This window comes from Canis aureus, chromosome 26 (assembly GCF_053574225.1).
Source record: "Canis aureus isolate CA01 chromosome 26, VMU_Caureus_v.1.0, whole genome shotgun sequence".
Classification (NCBI taxonomy): Eukaryota; Metazoa; Chordata; class Mammalia; order Carnivora; family Canidae; genus Canis; species Canis aureus.
This window is the reverse complement of record NC_135636.1, coordinates 38860466-38885380: the sequence shown is the minus strand read 5'-3', so window position 1 is coordinate 38885380 and position 24915 is coordinate 38860466. Positions and strand designations below refer to the sequence as shown.

Here is a 24915-nt window from a genome sequence, read left to right as displayed (position 1 = left end):
ATCCTCGGGGGATCTGCTCCTCACACATCCCGCTTTAATTTCCTTAGACCCTCTTCCAAGTATGGGTGGGAATCAAACTGTTTAACAACCAGTACAACCCAGACTGCAGCCAATCAGAATCGACCTTGACTAGAAAAAAAAAGCTAAGGCTGCATTGTCAGGAATGAGCTAGACTATCAGCCTAGCTCCCGCTCACCCCTTCCCCAGCAGCCCACGCACTGGGGTCGCAGTATTTGTGCTGGTGACAGTGTCTCTCTGCGTTCCAAGTGTCTAGGAATTCGCCTGTTTGGCAACGAGTGCATTCCGTGTCAATGGTATGTAGGCAGTCATTCACCAGTTTCTCTCCTGCAAAACATTGGGAAATGAGATGGCTCCCGCCAGCTCAATGAGTCAGACACTTACCAAAAACTGAACAGACTGGGGTTTTAGGGCGAAGGGGTTCAAAGATGACTTTCTCGGACCCTTCCAGACTCCATAGTCTGTTGGAGTTCATGGGAGAGATTGGAACCCTGGTCCTGGGTAGGCAGAGAGGGAACCCAGAACATTCTGACAGCAGGGAAGGGATGGGAAGACTCGCAGGAGTCATTTAAGACTCGAGTTGACAGCAGACACTTGGAGTCTGCCTCTGCCAGCAAACCAAGAAGGGTCGCACTCTGGGGCCAAGGGTTTAGCAGCAGCTCACCTGGTGGGCACATATTACAGCACTGACTGTCTACTAGGTATTGCTTTTCTCTGCATGCAGTGCGTGGTTCTGGGTAGACCTAAAAACAGAATTGGGTGATTTGAGGGAATCTTGAAATCTCTGCTGCAGCCTCTATGGCAGGAAATCAGCCAGGACAGAGGTTAGAACTGAAATGAAGTCCAAAGCAGAAAAAATGGAGCCTGCATATTACTTCGTGTGTTTGTTTTTAACTAAACTGCCAACTGATGTGATTATAAAAGCACCCAGAGGATCGGTCTGGCATTTTACAAAGCGATTGCGCTGGAACATCACAATATTCTCTGAACTAAACAGATCTGCCTTTTGGCTTGACTCCTGAGTCTTTCCTCCTCCCAAAGACCCAGAAGCACATGAAGGCTCCTGTACCTCCCCTGGAGTCCTGAGGCTGTCTGGCTTCAGCTAGTCCTAGTTCTGGCTGGGGCTATATTTAGTATTTGGCCGCTTCCTTCTATTCTTCTGCTCCCCACCCCTTTCCCCTCTCCAAACCCTCGTCATCTGATCATCCAACGCCTCCCTGACGAAATGTCAGGACTGTGAAGCTGGCAAGATAAAACCCATTGCTTTTGCTTTACAAATGGTAAGCTGAAGGTCCAGGGCGGCTGAGGTACTTGCCCACAGCCACACAGGAATAGAATCCGATGAGAACTCCGGTCTCAATACTCCCCCATCTCCATCAACTTAGGTCTTGACTGTACTATTTTTATTCCGTCCAGTTACCAGCCATGCTATTAATTACTTCTCATTAATTTAAGGACATCGATTTTAAATGTAAACCTTATATCATTGCCATGAGAGAAGAGCCAGTATCACTTCTCATAAATAAAAGGTAACCCTAAAAATAAATTCAACTTCAGAAGCACAGCAATGTTATTAAAACCCAGCTGGTTGCTCTGCTTGCTGACAGGCCTCTTCTCCAAGCTCGCTCTTGGTTTTTGTTTAAAAAGGAGGATTAGCAAGTGCTGGAGAGGTTTTAACTATATTCTAGCTCCAGAGACTTCCTCCTTGAAAAAAATGAGAAGGATTTTAATAAAAGTATAAAGTGAATTTTTGTTGTTTAGTTCTATATCCACGTGTTCCCTAAAATCATGCTACACTTTGGGAACAGCCAGTGAAAAAGAACATAGGCTTGAAAGTCAAAGCGCTTAAGGCTCCAATCTTGCCTTTGTAACGCTTACTAGTTATTTTGTTTCTCATAGCCTCAGTTTCCATATCTCTCAAATGGGAGTATTGACCGCTCCATGGATAAGGTTGTGAAAATCGGAATGAATACATGTATGCAGCCTAGCACAATAGCTAGCCCATAGTAGAGGCTCATTAAATAGTAATTTCAATTACCATAAATATGTAGCAAATATCTGCTGGGATGACTAACACTCTGGATTCTGCCTAATTGGTGGCTTTCATTCAGCCTGGGTGAGAAAACTACTTAGAATCACCTTACTCCAAATGGAGAGGGAAATATAAAGGTCTGTTGCTTCTTCCTGCAACCCTATGGACTCTCCCACCAGACTCCCAGTGCAACGGAAGTCCTCTGTGCCATTTTCAAACCCATAAAAAATACAGCTCCTTCTCTGAAGGTTTGTCAACCCTCAGTTCCTGCTCCATAGCTCCAGTCCTTCTGACACAAAGCATCTCAGGACCAAGACTCCCAGAGGCAGGCTCTGGAATCAGGCAGAGGTAGACTTATATCCAGGTTCCACCTAACTATGAGAACTTTGGCAAGTTATTTCCTCTCTCTGAGCCTCAGTTTGCTTATCTGTATAATGGAGGAGTTGAAAAAATCAGACCAAGAATGCATGCATGTAAAGCGTTTTGCTGAGAGCCTGACACACGGGAAGCTCTCAAAAGTAGCCCTTGCCATTGTTGTCACCATCCAGTCTACCTGGAACCAAAGTTGGCAGTATGCTCATGAGAAGCCCAGATCACCCTTCACCTTACCTCCCCTGGCTCTTCCTCCAATCAATCCCTCCTACAAGACTCCTCCTCCTCCTCTCTCCAGCTCCACCTTCTTCCTGCCTCCTTTTTCCCTAAGTAAGAACCATGGCTTAGAGTGAAAATGAAAGCTCTGGGAGCAAAGCAGCTTCCCCACTGACTCTCTTCCCTTGTTGCTGACTCCCCTCCCCAACCCCTCCAAGGGTCTTTCCTACTCAGCCTTCAGTGCCAGAAACTACACCCCTTGAAACCAGTGGGGGGGCCAGAGGGGCTGGGATGAGAGGGGCAGGTACATGGGGAATTCCCAGCCTCCAGAATGAGGAACTACAAAAATACTCTTAAACAAAAAGTGAGTCAAGTGTGGGCTTCTGAAAATCCCGGAGACATGCTTGGTTGGGCATAACTGAGACTTTCTGGTACCCAGAGAAACCCCTGCTGGTCTCCTAACCCTTTCTTGGGTCCCACTAACTCTTCACCACCACCACCCCCAGGGGTCCTCTATGTCATCTTAAATTCAATGAGACAGCCACACAGCCTTGGGTATTCCTCCTAGGTTGGATCACCCAGGATTGTGGGGTAGGGGTGGGAGAGTTCAAAGTTCCTTGCCTTCTTAAAGAAGCACCCACGCTTGTTCCCACAAGATGCTCTGGAAGAAGGCAGCCCCAGATGGCCAGACCATGATAACCACTCACAAGAGGCTAGCATCTGTCCACAACGAAAAGGAACAGGAAACCGGCCAGACCCGCCTCTTCCCTTGTCTGGCCTCCCTTCTCGCCTCTGAAACCCCTCACCAGTCTTCCAGGCGGCCAGCCTCTGAGGCAAACCCAGACTTCAGTCTTTTGACCAAATAAAGGCTTGAGGCTCCCCAAATCCCAACCCCATCCACGCCGGAGATGCACATTTCTTGCAGTGCCCCCAGTTTGCGCCCTCTGTAGGCTACCTGGGACCCCAACCTGGAAGGAGACAGAAGCAGCCTACCTGGTCCAGTCGGGACCCGAGGTACCTTACCCAACTTCTACCCACGCTTCTGTCCCCCCAAAATCAACTGGGAAGGTCCCGTCCCCGAAATATTGCTTCTCTTCCCATTTCCCCACTCTCAAGTCCCCAAATTCCCCTTCGGGTCAGAGCAGAAGCTCAACTCACGGTGGTCAACAAGGAGCCCCAGAAGAGACAGCGCAGAGGCAGGAGAACCATGGCGAGGTGAATAGCAGGCAGCGGAGTAGGGGCGCGGGACGTCTCTAGTAACTCCCCAGCCCCTGCCCCCGCCCGCCCCGCCCAGGAGATGGGCGGGGTCTTCGGGGACCAATCGTGGCCGGCTTCGTTGGGCAGGGCGGAGCTCCTGGAGACCCTTAGCGCCGGGAGTTCCCCTGAATATTCCCGGGAGTCTAACTGTCCCGGGAGTTTAGGGACGCGCTTTAGGCGCAGGGGAGGGCGCGTGGGCCCAGGAAGAGCACTTCCTCCTCGCCCCTGGGGCTCAGAGGCCACGCTGAAGAGGACAGAGAGCTAGCAGTCTTCCCGGAAGGCTAAGGGATAGACTAGAGATCCCCACGTGCTGGGAAGATGCCCCAGGGACCACCCCCACGGTTCTTCCCCGCAGCCTCCGGGAATTCCGGCAGAACCGAAAGTGTCCCCACCGCGGATGGAGAGGCCTGAGGAAGTTCCCCTCATCCCTGCAAACGGGAAGGCCACCGCTGGGGCTCGGGTGACATTTCAAGGAAAAGAGTTAGTTTCCCAGCTTAAAATTTCGCTCTCTTTCAAAGGAAATTCCCTCAAGGGGGCACCGCGTCCCAGCCTCCGCATCCATCCATCCATCCATCCATGCATCTATGCATCCCCACCAGAGTATATTCCATCCCATTCCAGGCCGGTCCCTGGAGAGAGGCACTTAGAGTAGTAGTACATCAACCTTTCGTGGGATCGTAGGACCCACGAGAATCTCAGGGGACTCGGGACCCTCTCATTCTGCAGCAATCCCGACACCCCTGTGCCTACATTTCCTGGGTTCTGGCTTCTAAGCGGTTCTTCAACCAGTGTTAGCACTCTCTATTCAGTGGCACCAAACCCCTGAATTCTATTCTAGGCTCTTCCTCTGATGGATTGAATTTTGTTGAGCCTCAGTTGTCCCCAATGGAACCTAAGGAACTTGAACTAGACAGGTGTTGGGGTGATGATGACCTTCCAAGTTCTGCATTTCTGGACCAGGCCAAAAGGCCAGCTGCATAGATCAGGGAGGATGGGAGAGGAACGGGCTGCTAACCCCACCCTCCTGGTTCAGCCACAAAGGGCATCCTCCTTTCCAACACATCTGCTACTCATTCAGAGGCTCATCATCTCTCACCTAGGCTGTCCCATTGGTCTCACTCGTTCACTAGGCCCCTGTTGAGGCCCTACCAAGAGCCAGGCAACTCTCAACTAACCCTCGCCCACTCTTTCCCCCTCTCATTGTTCGTCCTGGTCAGTTCTCTTTGCAAACGCCAGATCTGATCTGATGAGGACACTTCCCTGCTGAAAAAACGGCTTTGGGCTCCCCCACCCTCAGGATGGTCCAGACTCTTTCTCAGAGCACAGCAAGCCCTCCTCCACTCTATCCCCACCTGTCTTTCCAAGTTCACTTCCCGCCATGTCCTCCCATCCACACTGGCTTCCTCTATACTCTCCTTCTCCCCATTTTCAAACAATCTTTTCTCCTTTCTTTTTCTTTTTTTTTTTTTAAGATTTATTTATTTATTCATTCAGAGAGAGCTAAGAGAGAGGCAGAGACACAGGCAGATGGAGAAGCAGGCTCCACGCAGGAAGCCCGATGCGGGACTCGATCCTGGGTCTCCAGGATCACACCCTGGGCTGCAGGCGGCGCTAAACCGCTGCGCCACCGGGGCTGCCCTCCTTTTTTTTCTTTAAGATTTTATTTATTTATTCATGAAAGACCCAGAGAGAGAGGCAGAGATGTAGGTAGAGAGAGAAGCAGGCTCCTTGCAGAGAGCCTGATGTGGGATTCAATCCCAGGACTCCAGGATCATGACCTGAATCAAAGGCAGACACTCAACCACTGAGCCACTCAGGTGCCCCAAACAATCTTTCCTTCTTACTGTGTCTTGCTGTTTCCTTCTTTCCCTCTCCTTCCTGGAACCAGCTTAAATTTTGCTTCTTCTTCAGTTAAGCTTCCTGTTAACTCCCGGAAATACAGATAGTCGCTCTACCTTAGCCCGTCCTCTGTGTTCCTGCAGCATTGGTATGCTGGACTAGAACTCCATCTGTCTGGCCTCATTGGACTGTGAGCATCTTGAGGACAGGACTGAATACATCCCAGTTCTGGGCATCTAACAGGACACCAATACACATTTGCTGAATGAATAAAAGAGTAAGTGGGTTCAGTAACTTCTCATTCCCAGCACAACCTCCATCAGGAAGGATGTGGGGAGAGGAAGTGCAAAGCTGGTTGGTAGTCACTACACACCTCAAGCTGATGGTCAGATGCCAATAAGCCAGGAACACTTGAAATCAGAGTCCAGAGCACTTCACAAAAGCCACCCAAACATGCTTGGAATGAAGAGAACATTAAACTATCTTTTCCCTTTTAACTGACTTCAAAAAGCAAGCACAGTTTTAATTCCTTTGGGAGGGGGGAGGGCGTTACTATAATAACTTCAGCCATTACTTATTCTTTATTTGCTTGATTCCAAAATTGGGCCCTTCACAAAACTGCCTTGGGAAGCCAGTACACAGAATTAAAACATTAATTATATTATATAAAACGTATCATAGTCGCAATTAAAGCAGCTTAAATTAATGTGTGAAAGAATAAATAGTAGCCTTCGGGTTGCCCCATGGGGCGAAGACCAGATAAGATAAAGGAAGATATTTTAGTATACGCATATCCAAAGAAGACATGTGCTGGCGGCGACAGGCCAAAAGAAGCCATAGAATTTTCCTGGGCTGAGCAGAGTATTCTGGAAGAGGAAAGAGAAAAGATGATTTATGGGGACAGTGGGTTCAATGACAGGAGTAGGGCAAAGGACATTCCAAAGAGTGGAGATCTAGGATTTTGGAATAACAGGAAATGGCCTTTTCAGCAGTGTGGGGGTCACAGGGCCACGTGGATAGCTAAGAAACAGGCCTGGAGGTCAAGTCCATAGCACAGCCAGAATCTGGTGAGCATATGATTCTAATATGCAAACTCCATTGTGTTACTGTTAGGTCTGAAGCAACTCCACAGAGCCCTCGCTCCTTAAGCTCATGGGGTCTTAAGGCCATAGGCTCACTGAGCTGCATCTCTAACTGTCCTCCTGCCTTCACCTTTCTGCTCCAGACTATGCTGTCACCTCTGCCAGAAAGCCCTTCTCTGCTCTGCTTTCTTCAGATCAACCCCATCTTATCTTTCAAGGCTCGGCTCAGGTGCCCCTTCTCTGGAAACCCCGCTGCAACAGCTAGCTACCCTGGAATGTGCACACCTACCTCCCCATACCCTCTCAGAATCCTGCAGCTGCTTGCCTAAGCAAGACTCCAGCCCTACCACACTGTATTTCAATTATTCTGTTTACTTATGGAACCAGTTTACTGAGGCAACGCAACTTGATGGGGCATAATAATGAAGCTTTTCCCCCTAATCTCTACCTTCAGCATGCTGTGTTGAATTTCCCTGTTCCATCCCTTAATGACATCTTGGGCAGATTGCATTACTTTTGGATCACTTTCTGTTTTTAAACCTCCATCCTTGAAAGCTTTATTCTCAAACTCAATTTAAATCTCATTTTGTCTTCTCCCTTATTCATCCAAGGGTTGACTTGAGCCAGGATCCTGCCTTTTTGAATAAACGGTGGGGGAGGGGAGCATAGCCTGGTTAGGAAACATGCCCCTGTAACCTCCCTCTTATTGAAATTGGGAGGAAGGAGTGGGAATAGCTCTGCAATAGCCCCCTCTCTGTTGGTTGACCCTGCTTTCCTGACTAACCCGGAGTGGCAAGCGTTCATAAATGGTTTCTCATGTGCCTCATGAGTATATTTCTTGTGGGCTTCTCTACTGCAGTTTTCTGACGGTGGCCATCCAGTTCAGGCCTGAACTTCCCTACCCTGCCCTACCACCTCGGCTTCTGCCTCTGGTGGGACCCTGTTGCTCAGCAATCAGCCTGGTTGGGTGGAATGCCAAAGAGCTTAGCTAACTACTGCAGGGTCTCCTTGACTCAGAGAAGCTCACACATCCTGGCCAGCTACTCCACAGTGACTCCTCTCTCCACCTCTCTTTTCCCTTACACAGACAGGCATGGGGGAACATCAGCAAGTCTACTGCCAAGTAGACCCCCATTGGGGAACAATATCCCAGCATCCTCTTCTTGTCATCACCCTTCAATCTCCAGAAAAGACTACCAACTATAGAGGGGAGAGAAGGGAATTATCTTTCACCATAAACACTTTACTCCTCAATAAAACCAAAGAACTCCTCCCTCTCCAGTATTATAATTGAGCAAGGAGGAGGAAAGTGAGCTTTTAGCCAGGAAGTAGAGGGCAGTTCTGCCCTCTTCAGTAAACCTTGCAGGGAGAGCATCTGGCTCCATTTAGAATGCAGGGTACACAGGGCCTATTTGCTTTGGGCTGTGGGACATAATATCAATTCCTAAGTAACAAGGAGTTCCCACTCAGTAATCCTTATGTTGGGCCATCATTCATACCTAACTTGATTCTTGGGGAGGAAGATCTTAGTAGCCTGATGTCCACACAGAGCCCAGGCACATGCTGAAGGCCAAGCAAGTTGTTGAATGATGTGGGTTTATAAAGTAATGAGACTGCAAGGGATCCATCAGGATCTACTTGCTCATTTTCATACTGGGGAGTTCCTCATCTCCACCAGATGACCAGGCTCTCTAGCTAAAAATCCCAGGCCCAATTGCAAAATTTCTTCTATCAGCTCAGCATAGTTGGGGTGGGATTTATCAAAGAAAACTAAGAAGCTCAGAAAAGAACCCAACCATAAATTAAAACCCAAGAGCCAGCAAAATAGATGGGTGAGCTGACAAGGTATGGACATTCTTTATCTGGTGAAAGACACCTACTGATTTGGCTGATCCTGATTCCTAGACCTCAGGTCTAGTCCTCAGCCTTCTCAGGCTCTGACGTCTGGAATATGAGATGGCTTAGTTGGGGGAGGGATCCAAATTCTTTACCATGGCCTCAAGATCTTGCATGATATGGTTTCTGCTGACCACTCCCTCCATTCACTCACTTGCTGACTACACCTCAGTCACCCAGGCCTCTCAGTTCCCATCTCAGAGCCTTTGTCTGTGCTGTTCCCTCTGCCTGAAAGGCACCCTGCCCCCATCCTTCATCAGCTGACTCTTCCTCACCATTCAGGACTCAAGGCAAATGGCACCACCACAGAGAGGCCTTCTCTAATAACCTTATCTACAGTGAGTTCCTGTGATGCAACCCACCTTCCCCTCTGCTGTCCTCTCTCACAGCACCTGTTCTAGTCAAGATCATTATGGAAAGCAAGAGAAGACAGAGCTGGTGAACTTAGGTAGAAGAGAACATTGTTGGAGGGTGTCAGGTGGCTCATAGAACTGATGGGAAGGCTGAAGGACCAAACTCGGCAGTAGCAACCGTGGGAGATGGGACATAATCAAGACTCTGCTACAGAACAAGTCTTACAAACCAGCTCTGTCTTAGCCAACCTCCAAGATGGCCGGCCCCCAGTGACCCCAACCTCCTGGTCTTTACATCTTTCTGTAGTCTTCTCCCTCACTGTGCCAGGGTTGGTCTGCATAACCAACAGAATCCAGAAGAAGTGACAGCATGTCACTTCCAAGATTAGGTCATAAAACTGAGATTTTATGTGGCCTATGTGCTTTGTAGAATATTGTCTCTCTCCCTCACCTTCCCTCTTCCCTGCTTTCCTCCCCCTCTCCCTCTTCCTCCTCTCTTCTTCCTTCTCTTATCAGGCCCACTGGGGAAGCCAGCCATCCTGTCAGGAGAATACTCAGGCAATCTATGGAGAGTCTCACAATGGGATGCCTGTGTGGCTCAGTGGTTGAGCATTTGTTTGCCTTTGGCTCAGGGTATGATCCCCAATTCCCCAGGATTGAGTCCCGCATCAGTTTCCTTGCATGGAGCCTACTTCTCCTCCCTCTTTATGTGTCTCTGACTCTCTTTCTGTGTCTCTCATGAATAAATAAATAAAATATTAAAAAGAGAAAGAGAAGCTCACATGGCAAGCATCTGAAGCTTCTGGCCATTAGCCATGTAAGAGGAATGGACCCTCCAGCTCCAGTTAAGCCTCAGTTAAGTGAAGCCTAGCTGACACCTTGACTGCAGTTTTATGGGCTCCTAAATGTTTTGTTATTTCAAATCTCTAAGTTTTAGGGTAATTTCTTACAAAGCAGTAGATAACTAATATAATCAATAAGTGACTCTGTTTTTGTTTTTGTTTTGTTTTCAAAGAAAGATCCTGCTGAAGGAGGGCATGTTTTATTTTTTTAAGATTTATTTATTTATTTATTTATTTATTTATTTATTTATTTATTTATTTATGATAGAGGGAGAGAGAGAGGCAGAGACAGAGGAGGAAGGAGAAACAGGCTCCATGCCAGGAGCCTGACGTGGGACTCAATCCCGGGACTCCAGGATCACGTCCTGGGCCAAAGGCAGGCGCCAAACCGCTGAGCCACCCCTCAATAAGTGACTCTGAATGTGAGCGTCATTCCCTCCAGGTTCAACATCTTGGGAAGGAATATCAGAATCGCCATGCTTGGTTTACACTCCATATTCTGGCTGCCAGGGGGTAAGAATAACTATCTGTGCCTTCCTGGCCCCTGGTGGGTCCTGCCCCACCACCATTCCCAGCAAATAGGATGGGTGCTCATACGCTAAACAGCCAAAGTAATCCATTTGTACTGCAATGTTCCATCACAATATTAACACTAGTTATAGTTCTCTGTGCAGGGTAGCCTTTCTCTCCTTTCCCCTCCTCCTCCTAATTTTGGGCATACAGCAGAGCCCCAGAACTAAAGAAAGCAGATACTTTCTTGGCCCAATAGTATAGGAGAAATATCCTCAAAAGTCAAAAGCCTGAGCGCCTTAAGAATGCCAAACTCTGAGTTCCTGGGTGGCTCAGTTGGTTGAGTGTCTGCCTTTAGCTCGGTCATGATCCTGGGGTCCTGGGATTGAGGCCCGTGTTGGGCTCCTTACTCGGTGGGGAGTCTGCTTCTCCCTCTGCCCTTCCTCCTTGCTCATAGTCTCTCTCTCTCTGTCTCTCTCTGAAATAGATAAATAAAATCTTTTTAAGAAAAAGAGAGAGAGACAGAGAGAGAGAGAGGGAATCCCAAACCCTGAGGAAACCTCAGGGCAACTTCTTCTCAATGGATTAATGGGGAAAATAAAATAAAATTTGGGAATCAGAATCAAAAGATACAGTTCTACATCTTTCCATATAACCAAACCCCAGTGAGTAATCAAACCTTTCCTGCTCAAGATATATGTATGAAACAGATACTTTAAAACAGATAAAAAATTTAGCCATGGTCCCATTCCAAAATTAAACGAACACTTTATTTGTACATATCACCTTTTTGTCCTTGTCCATATGTACCTTCAGATTTTTCTTTCCTGAGGATATCCTAGATTTCCTGTTCTATGTTTTTTCGTAACATATCATATGTATTATTTCCACTTCTGTATACATCTATTTTTTTTTCTAAATATCTCTATTGTGGAAATCATTCCAGGTTAGCAGACACAGATCTGACATTTCTTTTTTAATTACTCTGTAATATTCCATGATATGGGCTTGTCACAACTGATTCAATTGTTCTTCTGTTGACATACGACTAGGCAGCATCCAGGTTTTACCACTGCGCAGCATACTGTGACAACATGTACTTGTACCCATATGCTTAGGCATTTGTGCTTATATTTCTATAGAATAGATTTCTAGAAGTGGAATTTGTAGGTATGTATATTGTGAATGAGAACAGTATTTACAAAACACTTGGGAAATTCACATATATGAAGAGGTCTTTTCATTCTATCACTAGATGTTATCATTCATTTTAATATCTGACAGTTAATGGGTGATGAGAGCCCATGGGCTTTAATTTATATTTTCTTAATTATTAGTGAAATTAAGCATCCTATCAGATGTTTATTAGCCATCTGGATTTCCTCTTTCATGAACTAACTGTAGATATCCTTTGCCCATTGTTTTACCAAATATCTTTTCCCTATCAATTTAATTCTTCCATGTATTCATGCAACAATTATTCATCGAGCAACCACTACATAACACATTGTAGGGTTATAGTTTTGAACCAGGCAAGTCCCAGCCCTAACTAAGAGTTTTTTGTGTGGTTTCAATATTAACTCTTCACTATGTCACACACCTTGAATATCAGCTCAGATGTCTAATTGTACCTCCAGGTTCTCCCCATAACCATGCTCTGGAAGACTGCTAATCTTTATAATTTTAAATTTTATGATGTAAAATACCTAATACCAAGAACCACTAGCCATTAGTTTGTTAGAACAAAAAGAGCACTTAGTACAATCCCATAGGTAACGTTTTGCTGGTACCACACTTTAATGCCCTCCATATTCACTCTTCCATCCCTCCTTCAAGCACCTGCGATCTTCTCCTGAAGGGCCTTTTTGGGCCACAAGAACATATTTAGCTCTTGAGGGGTCCAGGACAGAAGTGCCTGGGGGAATGTCCCTGGGAGCAGCCTTCTACTATTGACAGACAAAGAGCTGGTGAGTGAACACCCCAGTTCCCTCCTCCCTTAGGTGGCATAACTCAGAGGTGTGTGTTCTACACTATCTCCCCCATTAAGATTAATCCTCAGTTGTCCATGACGTAACCAGCATATGAACCCACCCTGCGATGGCTTCCTTCCCTCCTGGTTTCACTTCCCCACTCCAAATTAACTACTTGCACTTGGGTCATCTTCCAAATTAACTACTTGCACTCAAATCCTTGTCTCAGTTTCTGTTTCTGCAAGACTTCAACTAAGACTCCTTGGTTTGCAGATGAGGAACCAGCAATGGAGGTGGTATAGCTTGATGAATAGGAATGTGACCTCTGAAGTCAGAGGTCTGGGTCAAAAACCTGGTTCTGCTCTTGACTGTGGCCTTGAGTAGATTCCTAATCTCTGATTCCTTCTCTGTAAAATTCACACAGTTATTACAAGGATTAAATTAAGTATATCATTTCCTCAAAATAATCAGTAGAAAATTATATTAATCATTAATACTAGAAGGACTCCTGGGTGGCTCAGTAGCTGAGCGTCTGCCTTCAGCACAGGGCGTGATCCTGGAGTTCCGGGATCGAGTCCCACATCGGGCTCCCTGCAGGGAGTGTTTCTCCCTGTTTCTCCCTCTGCCTATGTCTCCGCCTCTCTTTGCCCCTTTCATGAAAAAATAAATAAAATCTTTTTAAAAAAATCATTACTACTAGAAATATAAGAAAAATGCATCCTAGAGAGTACAAGTAGCTCACCTAAGGTCACATAGGAAGGTGGGACTCATGTGCCATTTCAGAAGACTCTCATCTTCTGTCTTCCCATGGGCCAGAGATGTCACAGTCATCAGGTTCCACTTGTTCTGGAATTTGAATACCCCTAGACTTAGAGAAGGAATTGAGTATTTATCAATGCTCTCCAACAGAACTTTCCGTGATGATGGAAACACTATATCTGCATCCAACGTGAGAACCACTAGCGAAACTACATGTGCCAATTAAGCACTTGGAATATGGTTAGTGCAACCAAGGAAGTGGACTTTTTCTTTCATTTACTCCTAATAAATGTGAATAGTCACACACAGCTAGTCAGACAGCTCAGGTCTAGAGAATAGGGGTTGGGCAACTATGAGAAGACTCTTCTTTTCTTCTCCACCCCCCCTTGCCTGCTACCCCATCTCCCAGCGCCAGCTAGTCGGGACCCCCTTCGCGGCACCCTCCACCTTTCCCTCCTTTGTACATGCTGGGTTCTATGGCAGGAAGCAGCAGGGACTGTGACTATGCTATGTATGTATTTTCACACATCCAGCAAGGTAAAACAAGCTCCTTTGCAGTCCCCATGTTGAAAGACAAGACGAATACCTGCTATAAATAAAGCTGAATAAAGATCCTTTTCTAGATGGCTTCCATTGTTCCCTGTTCCCTTATACTATTCATGCTGAGATAATTTCCAGCTTCTCAGACCCTCAATGGTTATAAAACATACCATTACCTCATTTTCACTTCATTAGATTTACAGGTCACAAGACCACTTTGATCCTTACCAACTTCATCTTTAATGGTTTCAAAATAATAGTGCTTTCCGTTTCAGTGTAAGCCCGATACAGAACTTCCTACTTGTGTATTCTTACATCTTCTGCTTCCCCTTTAACTCTCTCTCTAGACAATAGTGGCTAATGGAGTTTCCCAAATGCCAGTGTGTATTTCACATCCACGAAGATGCGCCCCGCACTGCTCTGTAACCCCACAGTAAGAGCAGTAAAAGCAGTCATTTCTTTCCAAACCGTCTAATCCTGACGGATGGCATGAAAAGGTCCTCCTGAGTCATATATCCGATAAACCATCAGCTCTCCAAAGCTGCATTTCCACAGCACCTTTAATTAACTCTGCAGGGCACAATGGGACACGTGGGCTCTGGAGCCTGGCAGACGTGGGTTTGAATCCTGACTCTGTTGCTTAGCTGTGGGAAAAATAACTTAACACTTTTTGAGATTCAGTTTCCACATCTGCAAAGTGGAGGAATGGGATAATTACTTTGCAGGACAGTGGAAGGACTAGATTTCTATGGAAGCAGGATACTGGCACTAAAAGCACAAACTCTACCACTAGAATACTGCTCTGTGACCTTAGGTAATTTATCCAACCTCTCTGAGTTTCAATTTTCTTGCCTATATAATGTTGACAGTAATAATGTCTACCTCTTAGGGTGTTGGATTAAGTAAGAGTGTATATATATACATATATATATAATATATATAATATATATTCACCTGCATTTATGTATATATATGTATATTCCTCGGAGAGTGACTGACTCAAAGAAAGCATTCACCTCTTAGTATGCCCTAAGGAGAGTTTCTCATCCCAGGCATTAACTACTTTCTTTAGAGCAGGATTCTTGTGTGTGAGTGTGAATGTGTATGGTGTGTGTGTGTGTGTGTGCGTGTGTGTGTCTTGTGGAGTCCCCTGAACATATGGAGAGGTCTTTAGACCCTTCTTAGGAAAACATTTGTGAATGCATAAAATATGATTAATGGAGATACAAAGAAAACCAATTATATTGAAATACAGTCATCAAAATGTTAAAAAGACAAATGTGCACCATAGCGCTGTATGTGCTTCTTCGTTAATGGATTACATAATAAGATCTAGTGGCAAGTCTAAGATTTCCATAATTTCAAAGTAGTGATGAGTGCAAATGATAATTCAAGACATCTGCAATAACTGTAATGTGATAGGAAATATCTGTGATTTCTATTGGAGACAATTTAACAGGCTCTACTAATACCACCATTTGTTGCTTACACTCATAATGGAAGGAAATGCTTCATTTCGGTTAGAGGTAAGTGAGAATAAGGAGGTAGGTTCTTCCCATCCAAGTTCATGAACCCTGGGTTAAAGCCTCCTGCTTAATATTTAGGACCCCTTTATCCTCAGCTATGAGTCCAAAGCCACAGATTAAGAGATACCCCCAAGATTCCCCTCATATCCTATTCACTGACCTCTGATTGGAAGAGTAATTTCAAGACAGAAGTGCATATTCCTACAAGAGCCGTGCATCAGGATGACAAACCACTACCAGCTTGCTAATGCTTACTGTGCAGTACATGGTAGGCACAAAGTGTTCTAAGTGTTTTACAGATGTTAACTCAGCAACATTCACAATAATCCTTTCAGAGGTCCTCTTACTGTTTTACAGAGAAGAAAATTGAGGCACAGAGAGGTTAGATGACAAGCCCGAAATCACACTGTGAATAAATGGTAGAGCTAGAATTTGTAACCAAGTAGTCTGAATCCATGGTCTGTGCTCCTAGCTACCATGCTATACTGTCTTTCCACTCTGAGTAGGGACAAAGAGTCAGATTTAAGGAAAATCTTGTTAACCTTAAACATAAAACATCCAGTTATTTTACTAGCCAAATGAGTTTATTTGGGAATCACAGAGGAATTGCAATCTGAGACATGCAAGCTATGGCAAACCACAGGCAATTCTGGAGCCCAAAGCAGAGTAACATTGCTGTATGAAGAAAAAGGAGGACATTGGAAGGGGCTGCTCTGAACAAAAATCCCTTGAAAGAAAGCTCAGGGTGGTCATGGCTCCTCATTGAATGAGTTGTGAAGTTTCTCATGGGCTAGGATGTTGCTGGGTGAAGAGAAAATCTTCCTTCCTCCTGCTGGGGTAGCCAAGTGAACTTCTTCCTGCCCAGGAATGTGAAACAAGCTGCATAGGAAAGTTTGTGGGTGAGTACTTCCCCTTCAGTGCTTCCCAACTCCACAATAGCTGAGGTTTCCCTTTATTAATTTTTGCAATCTTAAGGATGAATAGGAATGAATTAAAGAGGTGACAGAGAAGGGAGGATGGAGATGTAGGAAAAAGGTTAGTAAAGTATTTAAGCAGAGGGAATGGGAGGTACAAAAACCCTGAGGTGGAAATAATGTGGTGAATGTAGGGCCTGAAACGACACCAATGGGGCTGCATGTTGGAAAGCAAGGGGGACCTTGGCAAAATATACATCTGGATGGCAAAATTCCAGATCTTGCACGGCCTTGAAGGCAGGGTGGCTTTATCATTATCCCAAGAACCATGGGGAGAGACAACCAGATCCGTTATATAAAAATATTCTAGCTATAGAAGAAAAAGAACTGGAGAGAAGAAAAGGTGAAAGCAAGGAGCCTAGTTTGGAGACAAGCAAAGTAGTGCAAGCTAGGGGTGATGATAGCTTGGACTAGGTGGTTGGTCAGGAGGGACCAATTTGAGAAACATTAGAGGGATGGATCTGGTGCACTGGATATGGGAACGAGGGATAGCTCCATGGCAGACTGTATTCCCCAAAGGTGGCCACAGCTTTGTCTCCCATCCACAAGCTCTGCTCACAGTGAGCCCTTGCTATTCCTCCCATTGAGAGGGGGCCTTGAATCTGGCCAGCCTCGTGAGGCATATGACTTCCATGGCTATGTCAGAAAAGGGAATACAGGTCTGGCCTGATTCTTTCGGCTGCTTTCCCAGGGCCCTGAACTCCATACTCCATGAAGCAGCGTAACTGCTCTGAAGCCACCGTATTGTAAGGAAGCCCAGACTAGCCCATGCAGAGAAGTCATGTGAAGAGAGAAGGATGTCCAGCCAGCCTCCAGCTGCTCCAGCCCCCTGCTATTCCAGAGGCAGCCACTGTCTGATGAAGAGGGAGCCAGAACTGCCCAACCAAGCCCTTCCAAATTCCTGGTTCCCAGAAACAATGAACAAGAATAAAATGCTTGCTTTACATCACTAAGTTTTGAATTTGAAACATTCGTCCTTCAGATTCTGTCTCTACTGACTTGGCCAGTTATCCAGTTCCAACCCTCATAAAAGAAATTTAACATTCTTTTTTTTTTAAAGATTTTATTTATTTATTCATGAGAAACATAGAGAGGGAGAGAGGCAGAGACACAGGCAGAGGGAGAAGCAGGCTCCATGCAGGAAGGCCAATGTGAGACTTGATCTGGGGACCCCAGGGTCACACCCTGAGTCAAAAGTGTCCTGAGATTTAACATTCTCAGTTTGGGTAATTTATTTTTTTTTATTTTATTTTTTTTATAAATTTTTATTTATTTATGATAGTCACACAGAGAGAGAGAGGCAGAGACACAGGCAGAGGGAGAAGCAGGCTCCATGCACCGGGAGCCTGATGTGGGATTCGATCCTGGGTCTTCAGGATCGTGCCCTGGGCCAAAGGCAGGCGCCAAACCGCTGCGCCACCCAGGGATCCCGTGGGTAATTTATTTTTTTAAAATATTTTATTTATTTATTCGAGAGAGAGAGAGAGAGAGAGAGAGAGAGAGGCAGAGACACAGGTAGAAGGAGAAGCAGGCTCCATGCACCGGGAGCCCGATGTGGGATTCGATCCCGGGCCTCCAGGATCGCGCCCTGGGCCAAAGGCAGGCGCCAAACCGCTACGCCACCCAGGGATCCCCAGTTTGGGTAATTTATGAGAGATTCTGAAACATGGTAAATGACTTTGAGGTATGTTATCTCTGTAATCACCAAGCTTAGGGGTCTGTAAACCTGGGATGAGAGTTGTTGTTTTTTAAATATTCTGAAGTTCTACTCCAGACTCACTGAATCAGAATCACCAGGAAACAGTGGCCCAAGACTTGGCTGACCTGTCCCTACTCTCTGATATCATCCTTAACCATTTTTATGATTATTATACTTATATTCTATTTCTGTACTCCCAACATATGTAGGCAAATTTGGAGATGTATCCTTTAAGAATTTCAAGTGAAGGGAGGCATTAGTCAGATTGCCCTGGTGATCTGAGTAGCACAAACAATATTTACTTACCAGCATCAAAGATAATTATTTTTTAAACATTTTCATAAATATATTTCACATGGCTCTGGAAATAAAACAACTAAATATGTGCCATCTAGAATAATAATTGAAACAATGTGAATTGACCCCAAAAAGGAAAAGATATTATAGAATCAATAAAAAGTAGAGCACCTAGCTGCCTCGGTCAGAGGAGCATGTAACTCTTAATCTCAGGGTCATGAGTTCAAGCCCCACATTGGGTTTTTATTTTCTAAAAAAAAAATAAACTTAAAAAAAAATAGGAAATGGTATGAAATTAATGAGAACACTAAATTTAATCCTCTTATAAAAGAGACTATTATATGATAAAGAAGAGATACAAAAATGATTTGGGGGTTATTTGGTGTTGAAATGGCTTGGAGAAAGAGGGAATCTAATTGGCATCATACATCAAAATCGGTATTATTAAAAGGAGAAAAGTAGGGATCCCTGGGTGGCGCAGTGGTTTGGCGCCTGCCTTTGGCCCAGGGCGTGATCCTGGAGACCCAGGATCAAATCCCACGTTGGGCTCCCGGTGCATGGAGCCTGCTTCTCCCTCTGCCTGTGTCCCTGTCCCCCCCCCCCCCCCCCGTGACTATCATAAATAGATAAATTTTAAAAATTTTTAAAAAAAGAAAGGAGAAAAGTAAACCATGGTAACATTAGAAAGGGAAAAAATATATTTATTAAGTTTTCTGGAGGATGGAAACTCAAAAGTTAAAAATAAGTCAACAGGGGATCCCTGGGTGGCTCAGTGGTTCAGCACCTGCCTTTGGCCCAGGGCATGATCCTGGAGATCCCGGATCAAGTCCTGCATTGGGCTCCCAGCATGGAGTCTGCTTCTCCCTCTGCCTATGTCTCTGCCTCTCTCTCTCTATGTCTATCATGAAAAAATAAATAAAAATATTTTAAAAAAGAAAAAATAAGTCAACAAAGCTGTGTTCCTTCTAGAGCCTTTGGAGGAAATCTGTTTTCCCACCTTTTCCAGCTTCTAGAGGCCTCCTGTGTTCCTTGGCTCATGGCCCCATCCTCCACCTTCAAAGCCAGGAGTATAGTAACTTCTTCCACTAACTACCACTTTCCTCTCTACCCCTCATCCTACTGTCAATCTCTGCTTCCATCACCACATCTCCTTCTCTGACTGACCCTTTTACTAAGGACCTTTGTGATTACATTACATTGGGCCCACCTGGATAATCCAGGATCATCTCCCCATCTCAAGATCCTTAACCTACATTTGCAAAAGCCCCCATTGCCTTGTAAGGGGATATATTCACAGGTTCCAGGGATTAGGATATGGATATCTCCAGGAAGTCACTACTCTGACTTCCACAGTTGTACAAAGCTATACTGACATCGATGGGTGTGTTATAGAGGCTGGTCTCCCTGATGGCTGGGAGGGATCATAGGGTGGCTATTCTGCAGTTCCCTGAGCTGCTCCTTTCAACATACAACAGAACTTGTCAAGTGGGGGCCATCCCAATCTGATCCACTTTGTTGGCAGAATGTTACTCTGAGGAGCTATTAATTCAGTTGGGGTTCACCAGGAACTTAATATCACAACAAAGTCCCCTCCACCCCCACTCCAATGTCCTGGGGAACAAGGATTTATTGACCACTCCCCTGCAATATTTATTCAATTTATTCCATTTGTGAACAGAGTAGCCCATGAAAACCTAAGAGCCTCTGTTTTCTAGGGATATCTAGCAAACTGTGAGCACAAACAAATCTATAGAAAGACATAAACCATGGGGTCATAATACATCAGGATATCCTACACGATAAGCCAGACGCGATTCTAAGAGCGTTATGCATGATAAGTATTACCTCATTTAACTTGCTTCATGTTGACCTTATGAGGCACATACTATTCCTATTCCCATTTTACAAATGAAGAAAAGGAGTCATGGAGGTTAAAGAACATGCCCAAGTCTGCCCAGCTAGGAAGTAGTAGAGCAGAGTTGTGAATGTAGGCTAGTCTGATTCTACAGCCTATGTTCTGATCCACTCAGGTCTTGTAAATGGTAAATTCCCTGATTAGGTTTAAGCTAAGAAGGTTGAAGTGTCGGAGTTCTGTGTACATGGCACACCAGGTAGATGCCCAGGGCCATACTGGCAGGTCCCAGGCAGGCTGGCAATCACCCCACTCTCTGTGCCTCTTTCCTCCCTTGTCACCTATTGGCAAGGACTCCCTCCAACACCAGCATGTAGGAATGAAGAATTTCTTGGCCTCTGTTGGGTCATGTGAATCCTTTGGGAATTAGAAAGAAGAGATATTAATCATTTCACCTGCACATAATAATGTATGTATGCACATAATATTGCAGAGGTTTCTCGTTAAAGGACAATTGCTGGCTGAAAAGGACAGAGCATCACAGCATCACCACTTCTGTGTATTCCTGCCAGAAGTGTAGAACGTGGATCTAACAATGGAGAAACATCAGACAAGTCCCAATGAGGGCTGTTCTACAAAATAAGTGGCCTGTACTCTTCAGAAATGTCAAGGTTATGAAGGACAAAGACAGACTAAAGAACTGCCACAGATCAAAGGAAGCCCAAGAGATGAAAACTAAAGGCAACATGTAACCCTAAACTGGGTCCTGGACCAGAAAAACAAATTGTTTCTTTTGCTCTAAAGGACATTAGTGGAACAACTGGTGAGATTCAAATTAGGCCTGTGGATTAGACGATATAGAAATAACACAGAGGAAATAACACTCATGTAGAAAGTTATAAAGCAAACAAAGTAAAATGTTCAATATTTGGAGAATCTTGGCAAAGGACATTCAGGAATTCTTTGTACTATTTTTTGTGACTTTTCTGTAAATCTGAAATTATTTGAATATTTGAAAAATATTTTTAGAAATCCTGAAGTCTAGAGCCATAGTGCTTCATTATGTAGTAAATGAGAATTGCACTTAACTGTCAGCACATCTGAGCTCTGCACACTTTCTGTGTCTACAGAAAAGGCTAAGAAGTGTTCTCATGAGACATTACCAGAGCAAGACAGCAAGAAGTTCCTAAACCATGGAATGCAGTGCAACTTGGAGGTCAAGAGCCCAAGTTGTTCACCTCTACTGCTCTGTGACTTTAGGCAAGCTATATTAGCTCTCTGTGCCTCAACTGGCTCACCCGGAAAACTGACATAATAATAGTATTTGCCAAGGAGACTATCTAAATGACATTAGGAAAGGGAAGGAATTCTTTTACAAGACCCAGAACACCACAAACCATAAGGGGAAATGTTGAAACATATGATTACATTAAACAGCAAAACTTATGAATGACAAGACACCATTAATAAAGTAAAATGACAGAGAAGACCTAATCCTAACAGTAGATTGGTATCCAGAATATGTAAACAACTCCTGTGGACCAATAAAGAAAACAAAAATGAACCCAATGGAAATGGTCTAGAAATATCAACAGGGGGCTCATAAAGGAAGTAACTTAGATAGCCTGTAAGAAAATATGCTCAACATCACTAAATTCAGGAGAATTAAGACTAAAAGAACAGAGAGATCATTGCATATCTATAGTCATAAGCAAAAATAAGTGAATGAATAAAGTCTGAAAGTATCTAAAGTTGATAAGGGTATCTAGAAATGATACTTGAACACTGCTGGTAGGAGTATACATTAATACTTCTTTGGAGAGCAGTCTGGCTAAACCTCCTAAAGTTCAAGATGTAATATATACTACAAAGTCAGCAGTTCCACTCCTAAGGGTGTATCCTCACACATATTCCAAGGGGGTATGTACTAGTGTAGTACACTTTGTAGTAGAAGGAAAATCTGTTTCTTAGTACAGATACACAAACTATGGCTGATTCATACAATAAAATACTATATAGCAAATAAAATGTATATATTAGAGCAGTAGTTCTCAGACTTTAGGATGTATCAGAATCACCAAGGAGGGCTTGGGAAAGGGCAAATGGCTGGGTCCTTACCCTTTTTTTTTTAAAGATTTTATTTATTTATTCATGAAAGACACACGGAGAGAGAGGCAGAGACATAGGCAGAGGGAGAAGCAGGCTCCCTGCAAGGAGCCTGATGTGGAACTCGATCCTGGATCCCAGGATCCTGGATCCCAGGATCATGCTCTGAGGCATGATCTCAACCACTGAGACACTCAACCACTGAGCCACTCAGGCACCCCTGGGTCCTACCCTTGAAGTTTTCTGATTCAATGGTTCTTGGGTAGGGCTGAAATTCTGCATTTCTAACAAGTTCTCAGCTGTTACTGATGCTCCTTGCTGATCCACGGGCCACAAAACTAGTTATAGGTCTCAGCACAGTTAAATTTAGAAAACCTAACAGAATTAAAAAGATAAAAGTTGGGAAAGGATACATAAAATATATCTAAACACATTAAACAATAATATACAGATTGAAGATATATTGATATACAGATACACCTTTATAATAAAAGTACAAAATATATGTCGGAATGTATTTCAGGAGAGTGATTATTTGGGAAGGGAGAGCAAGGAAATGGGAAGAGAGTCTTAGCAGTGAGTAGAAGGGTATGTATTATATTTTTTTAATGTACTTTTAATGTACGTTTGAAATGTTTAGGAATTTTTGAAGTTCAAATTATATAGCACCTATCTCATGGATGGATGTGAATAATAACTAATATAATGTGAAATTTTCTGGGTGAGAAAAGATAGGAAGATGAAGTTGGGCCACAAAAATCTCTGTCTCTGTATATCTAACCAGAAAAATAGTAATAATTAGAGATACCAGAAAATTAAAGGAATTAATCAATTCAGCCAAACAATGAAAAATCATACTTTATGGCATAAACATCAAAAAGGAGCAATCGAGGAAAGAAACAGAAGATTCTGAACTGTGTCAAGTGTGTCACGTGCCCAGAAAAGGATACCAGGAAAGCAGGCAAATCCACAAAATCCTGAGACTTCTCACCTACAGTGAGTGAACGACCTGGGGAAAAGTAAAGAAAAACAAAACAAAACAAAACCCTGGGTGTATATGCCCCTATCTGGCTCCAGGAGCTCTCAGCAAAGGTGGGAAAAACCACTCAGCTTCCATTTTCCTGGGTGCCATGATGAATTATGAATTTTTAAGTACCCGAAGACCATTTGTCCATAGGCATCAGGCACACCCTGCGCTCATCACAGGTGAGACAAACTAGACAATACGGTGTGTCCCTGTTTCTTTTCTTCAAGTACTTACTGTTTGTAACTATACACTCAAGTGTGATTATTCACCTAATTCCTCTCTCTCTGCTAGGCAGTAATCTCCAAGATAGCAGAGATGGGTTTGCATTTGCTGCTGACGGTGCTTGGAAAGTTGGTGTCTAATAAATCATGGGGCCACCTAGTAGGTATATAATAAACATTCAGTGAGCAAATGAGTGAAGGGGGCAAAAAATGAGTGGTTATCAAAGAAATCTGAGTTCCCATAGCCATTCCAACTCCGCAGCCACTATTTTTACTTGGCATGCACTATTCACCAGGAGAATAACTAGACCCCCCCCCCCCGTAGACCCCCCCCATGGGGTCTGAGGCATATCCTGGCTAACAAAAAACCCTACCTGATTCATAGAGCAATAGCTGCGATTAATAAAGTGTATTTACAATTGTGTGAGCAAATTCCACTCCCTCTGATAAATTATTCTAGGGATTAAATGAACAATACAGCATTTTACATGCTTCACAGGAAATTTATTTTTGACATTGAATAAATATTGCAGGAAGAAATAATTCCAAAAGAACCTGTAACTGGATCACCAGAAGCCTTTTGCCCCTTGTCTGCGAAACGAGTAGGGTACACAGCCTATTTAGATGTAAATTTAAATAAAACGTTTTCTCTACCTCTCTGCTCTCTTTGTTCCTTGGGATCCGGAATTTACAGGAATGTGTATACACTATTCTCCAACACACACATCCACATTGTTTTCTGTTTCGCTTTATGAAAAACATTTTAGGATTTCAGTGACCTATCTCCACAGTTAGAATGGAAAGAGCTCCAAAAATTAGAAGAAAGGCGAAGCCTTTCGTGGCGGACGGAAGGGACGGAGCGTGGACCCAGCCTTAGCCGGGGACGCCGTTACTAGGCAACCCCTAGCGTTCCCAACCGCCGCCGGGGAGCCACTTCCCCCTCTCGTTGCCAAGGAGATTGACGCCCAACTCAGCCCTGCCATAAACCCGCGCGCTCTTGCGACACTGCCGCGCCTGCCGCTGCGTGCGCGCCCTCTGCCCCCACTCTCCGCCCCGGCCGCCATTGCCTCGTGCCCGCGCCGGTCGGTTGGTGGCGCCTTTGTCCTACGGCGGGCAGGTGGGCTGAGGTGGAGGCGGCAGGGGCGGGCCTGAGGCGAAGGAGCGGCCGGGAGCCCGCCGCGCTGGTAGCGGTGAGTGCCGGGAAGCGGTGGCCGTCCGCCGAGGCGTGGGGCTCACGGCAGGCGGTTGAGGGGGCCCGGGCCGGACCGGGAGGCTGAGGCGGGAGGGCCCGCTCGACGCGCTGTCGCGGCCGCGGCCTCGGCTCCTCTCCGGGTGCGCGCGGAGCTGCGCATGCCCGGTGCGGGGCGCGGCCTCTGGCTCCCGTCAAGCCCAGGCCCGGGCCAGCCGGGGCGGCCCGTGGTGGGCTCGGGTCCGGGCGGCGCCGCGCCGCGCCCGCCTCTCTGCGCGCGAACCGCCGGCAGTAGTTCTCCGAGCTTCTCTGTAGGGTAGGCCTGCACACCCCGCGCC

General features: G+C 45.1%; 2 protein-coding genes across 18 annotated transcripts in view; one reads left to right on the top strand and one right to left on the bottom strand.

Annotated features, from left to right (window-relative positions):
• CD40 (CD40 molecule) overlaps window positions 1–24576 on the bottom strand; it is a 30795-nt gene extending 6219 nt beyond the window's left edge. For 2 of the 15 annotated variants that reach the window (XM_077873423.1, XM_077873424.1), the window contains exons 1-3: window positions 3797–3949; window positions 683–761; window positions 220–345 (exon numbers count right to left, since the gene is read on the bottom strand). In XM_077873423.1, coding sequence (XP_077729549.1) covers window positions 220–345; window positions 683–761; window positions 3797–3847 — 256 coding nt within the window. In that variant the 5' untranslated portion in view covers window positions 3848–3949. Of the gene's footprint in view, window positions 1–196; window positions 346–682; window positions 762–2659; window positions 2749–3796; window positions 3951–13129; window positions 13256–24042 lie in introns of those variants that run through there. The other 13 variants (XM_077873425.1, XM_077873426.1, XM_077873431.1 and 10 more) reach the window with 13 other exon arrangements.
• The window catches only part of NCOA5 (nuclear receptor coactivator 5), a 28058-nt gene continuing 27563 nt past the window's right edge, over window positions 24421–24915 (top strand). For all 3 annotated transcript variants that reach the window (XM_077873416.1, XM_077873415.1, XM_077873417.1), the window contains exon 1: window positions 24421–24578. The gene's annotated coding sequence lies outside the window, so the exon portion shown is untranslated. The remainder of the gene's footprint in view (window positions 24579–24915) is intronic.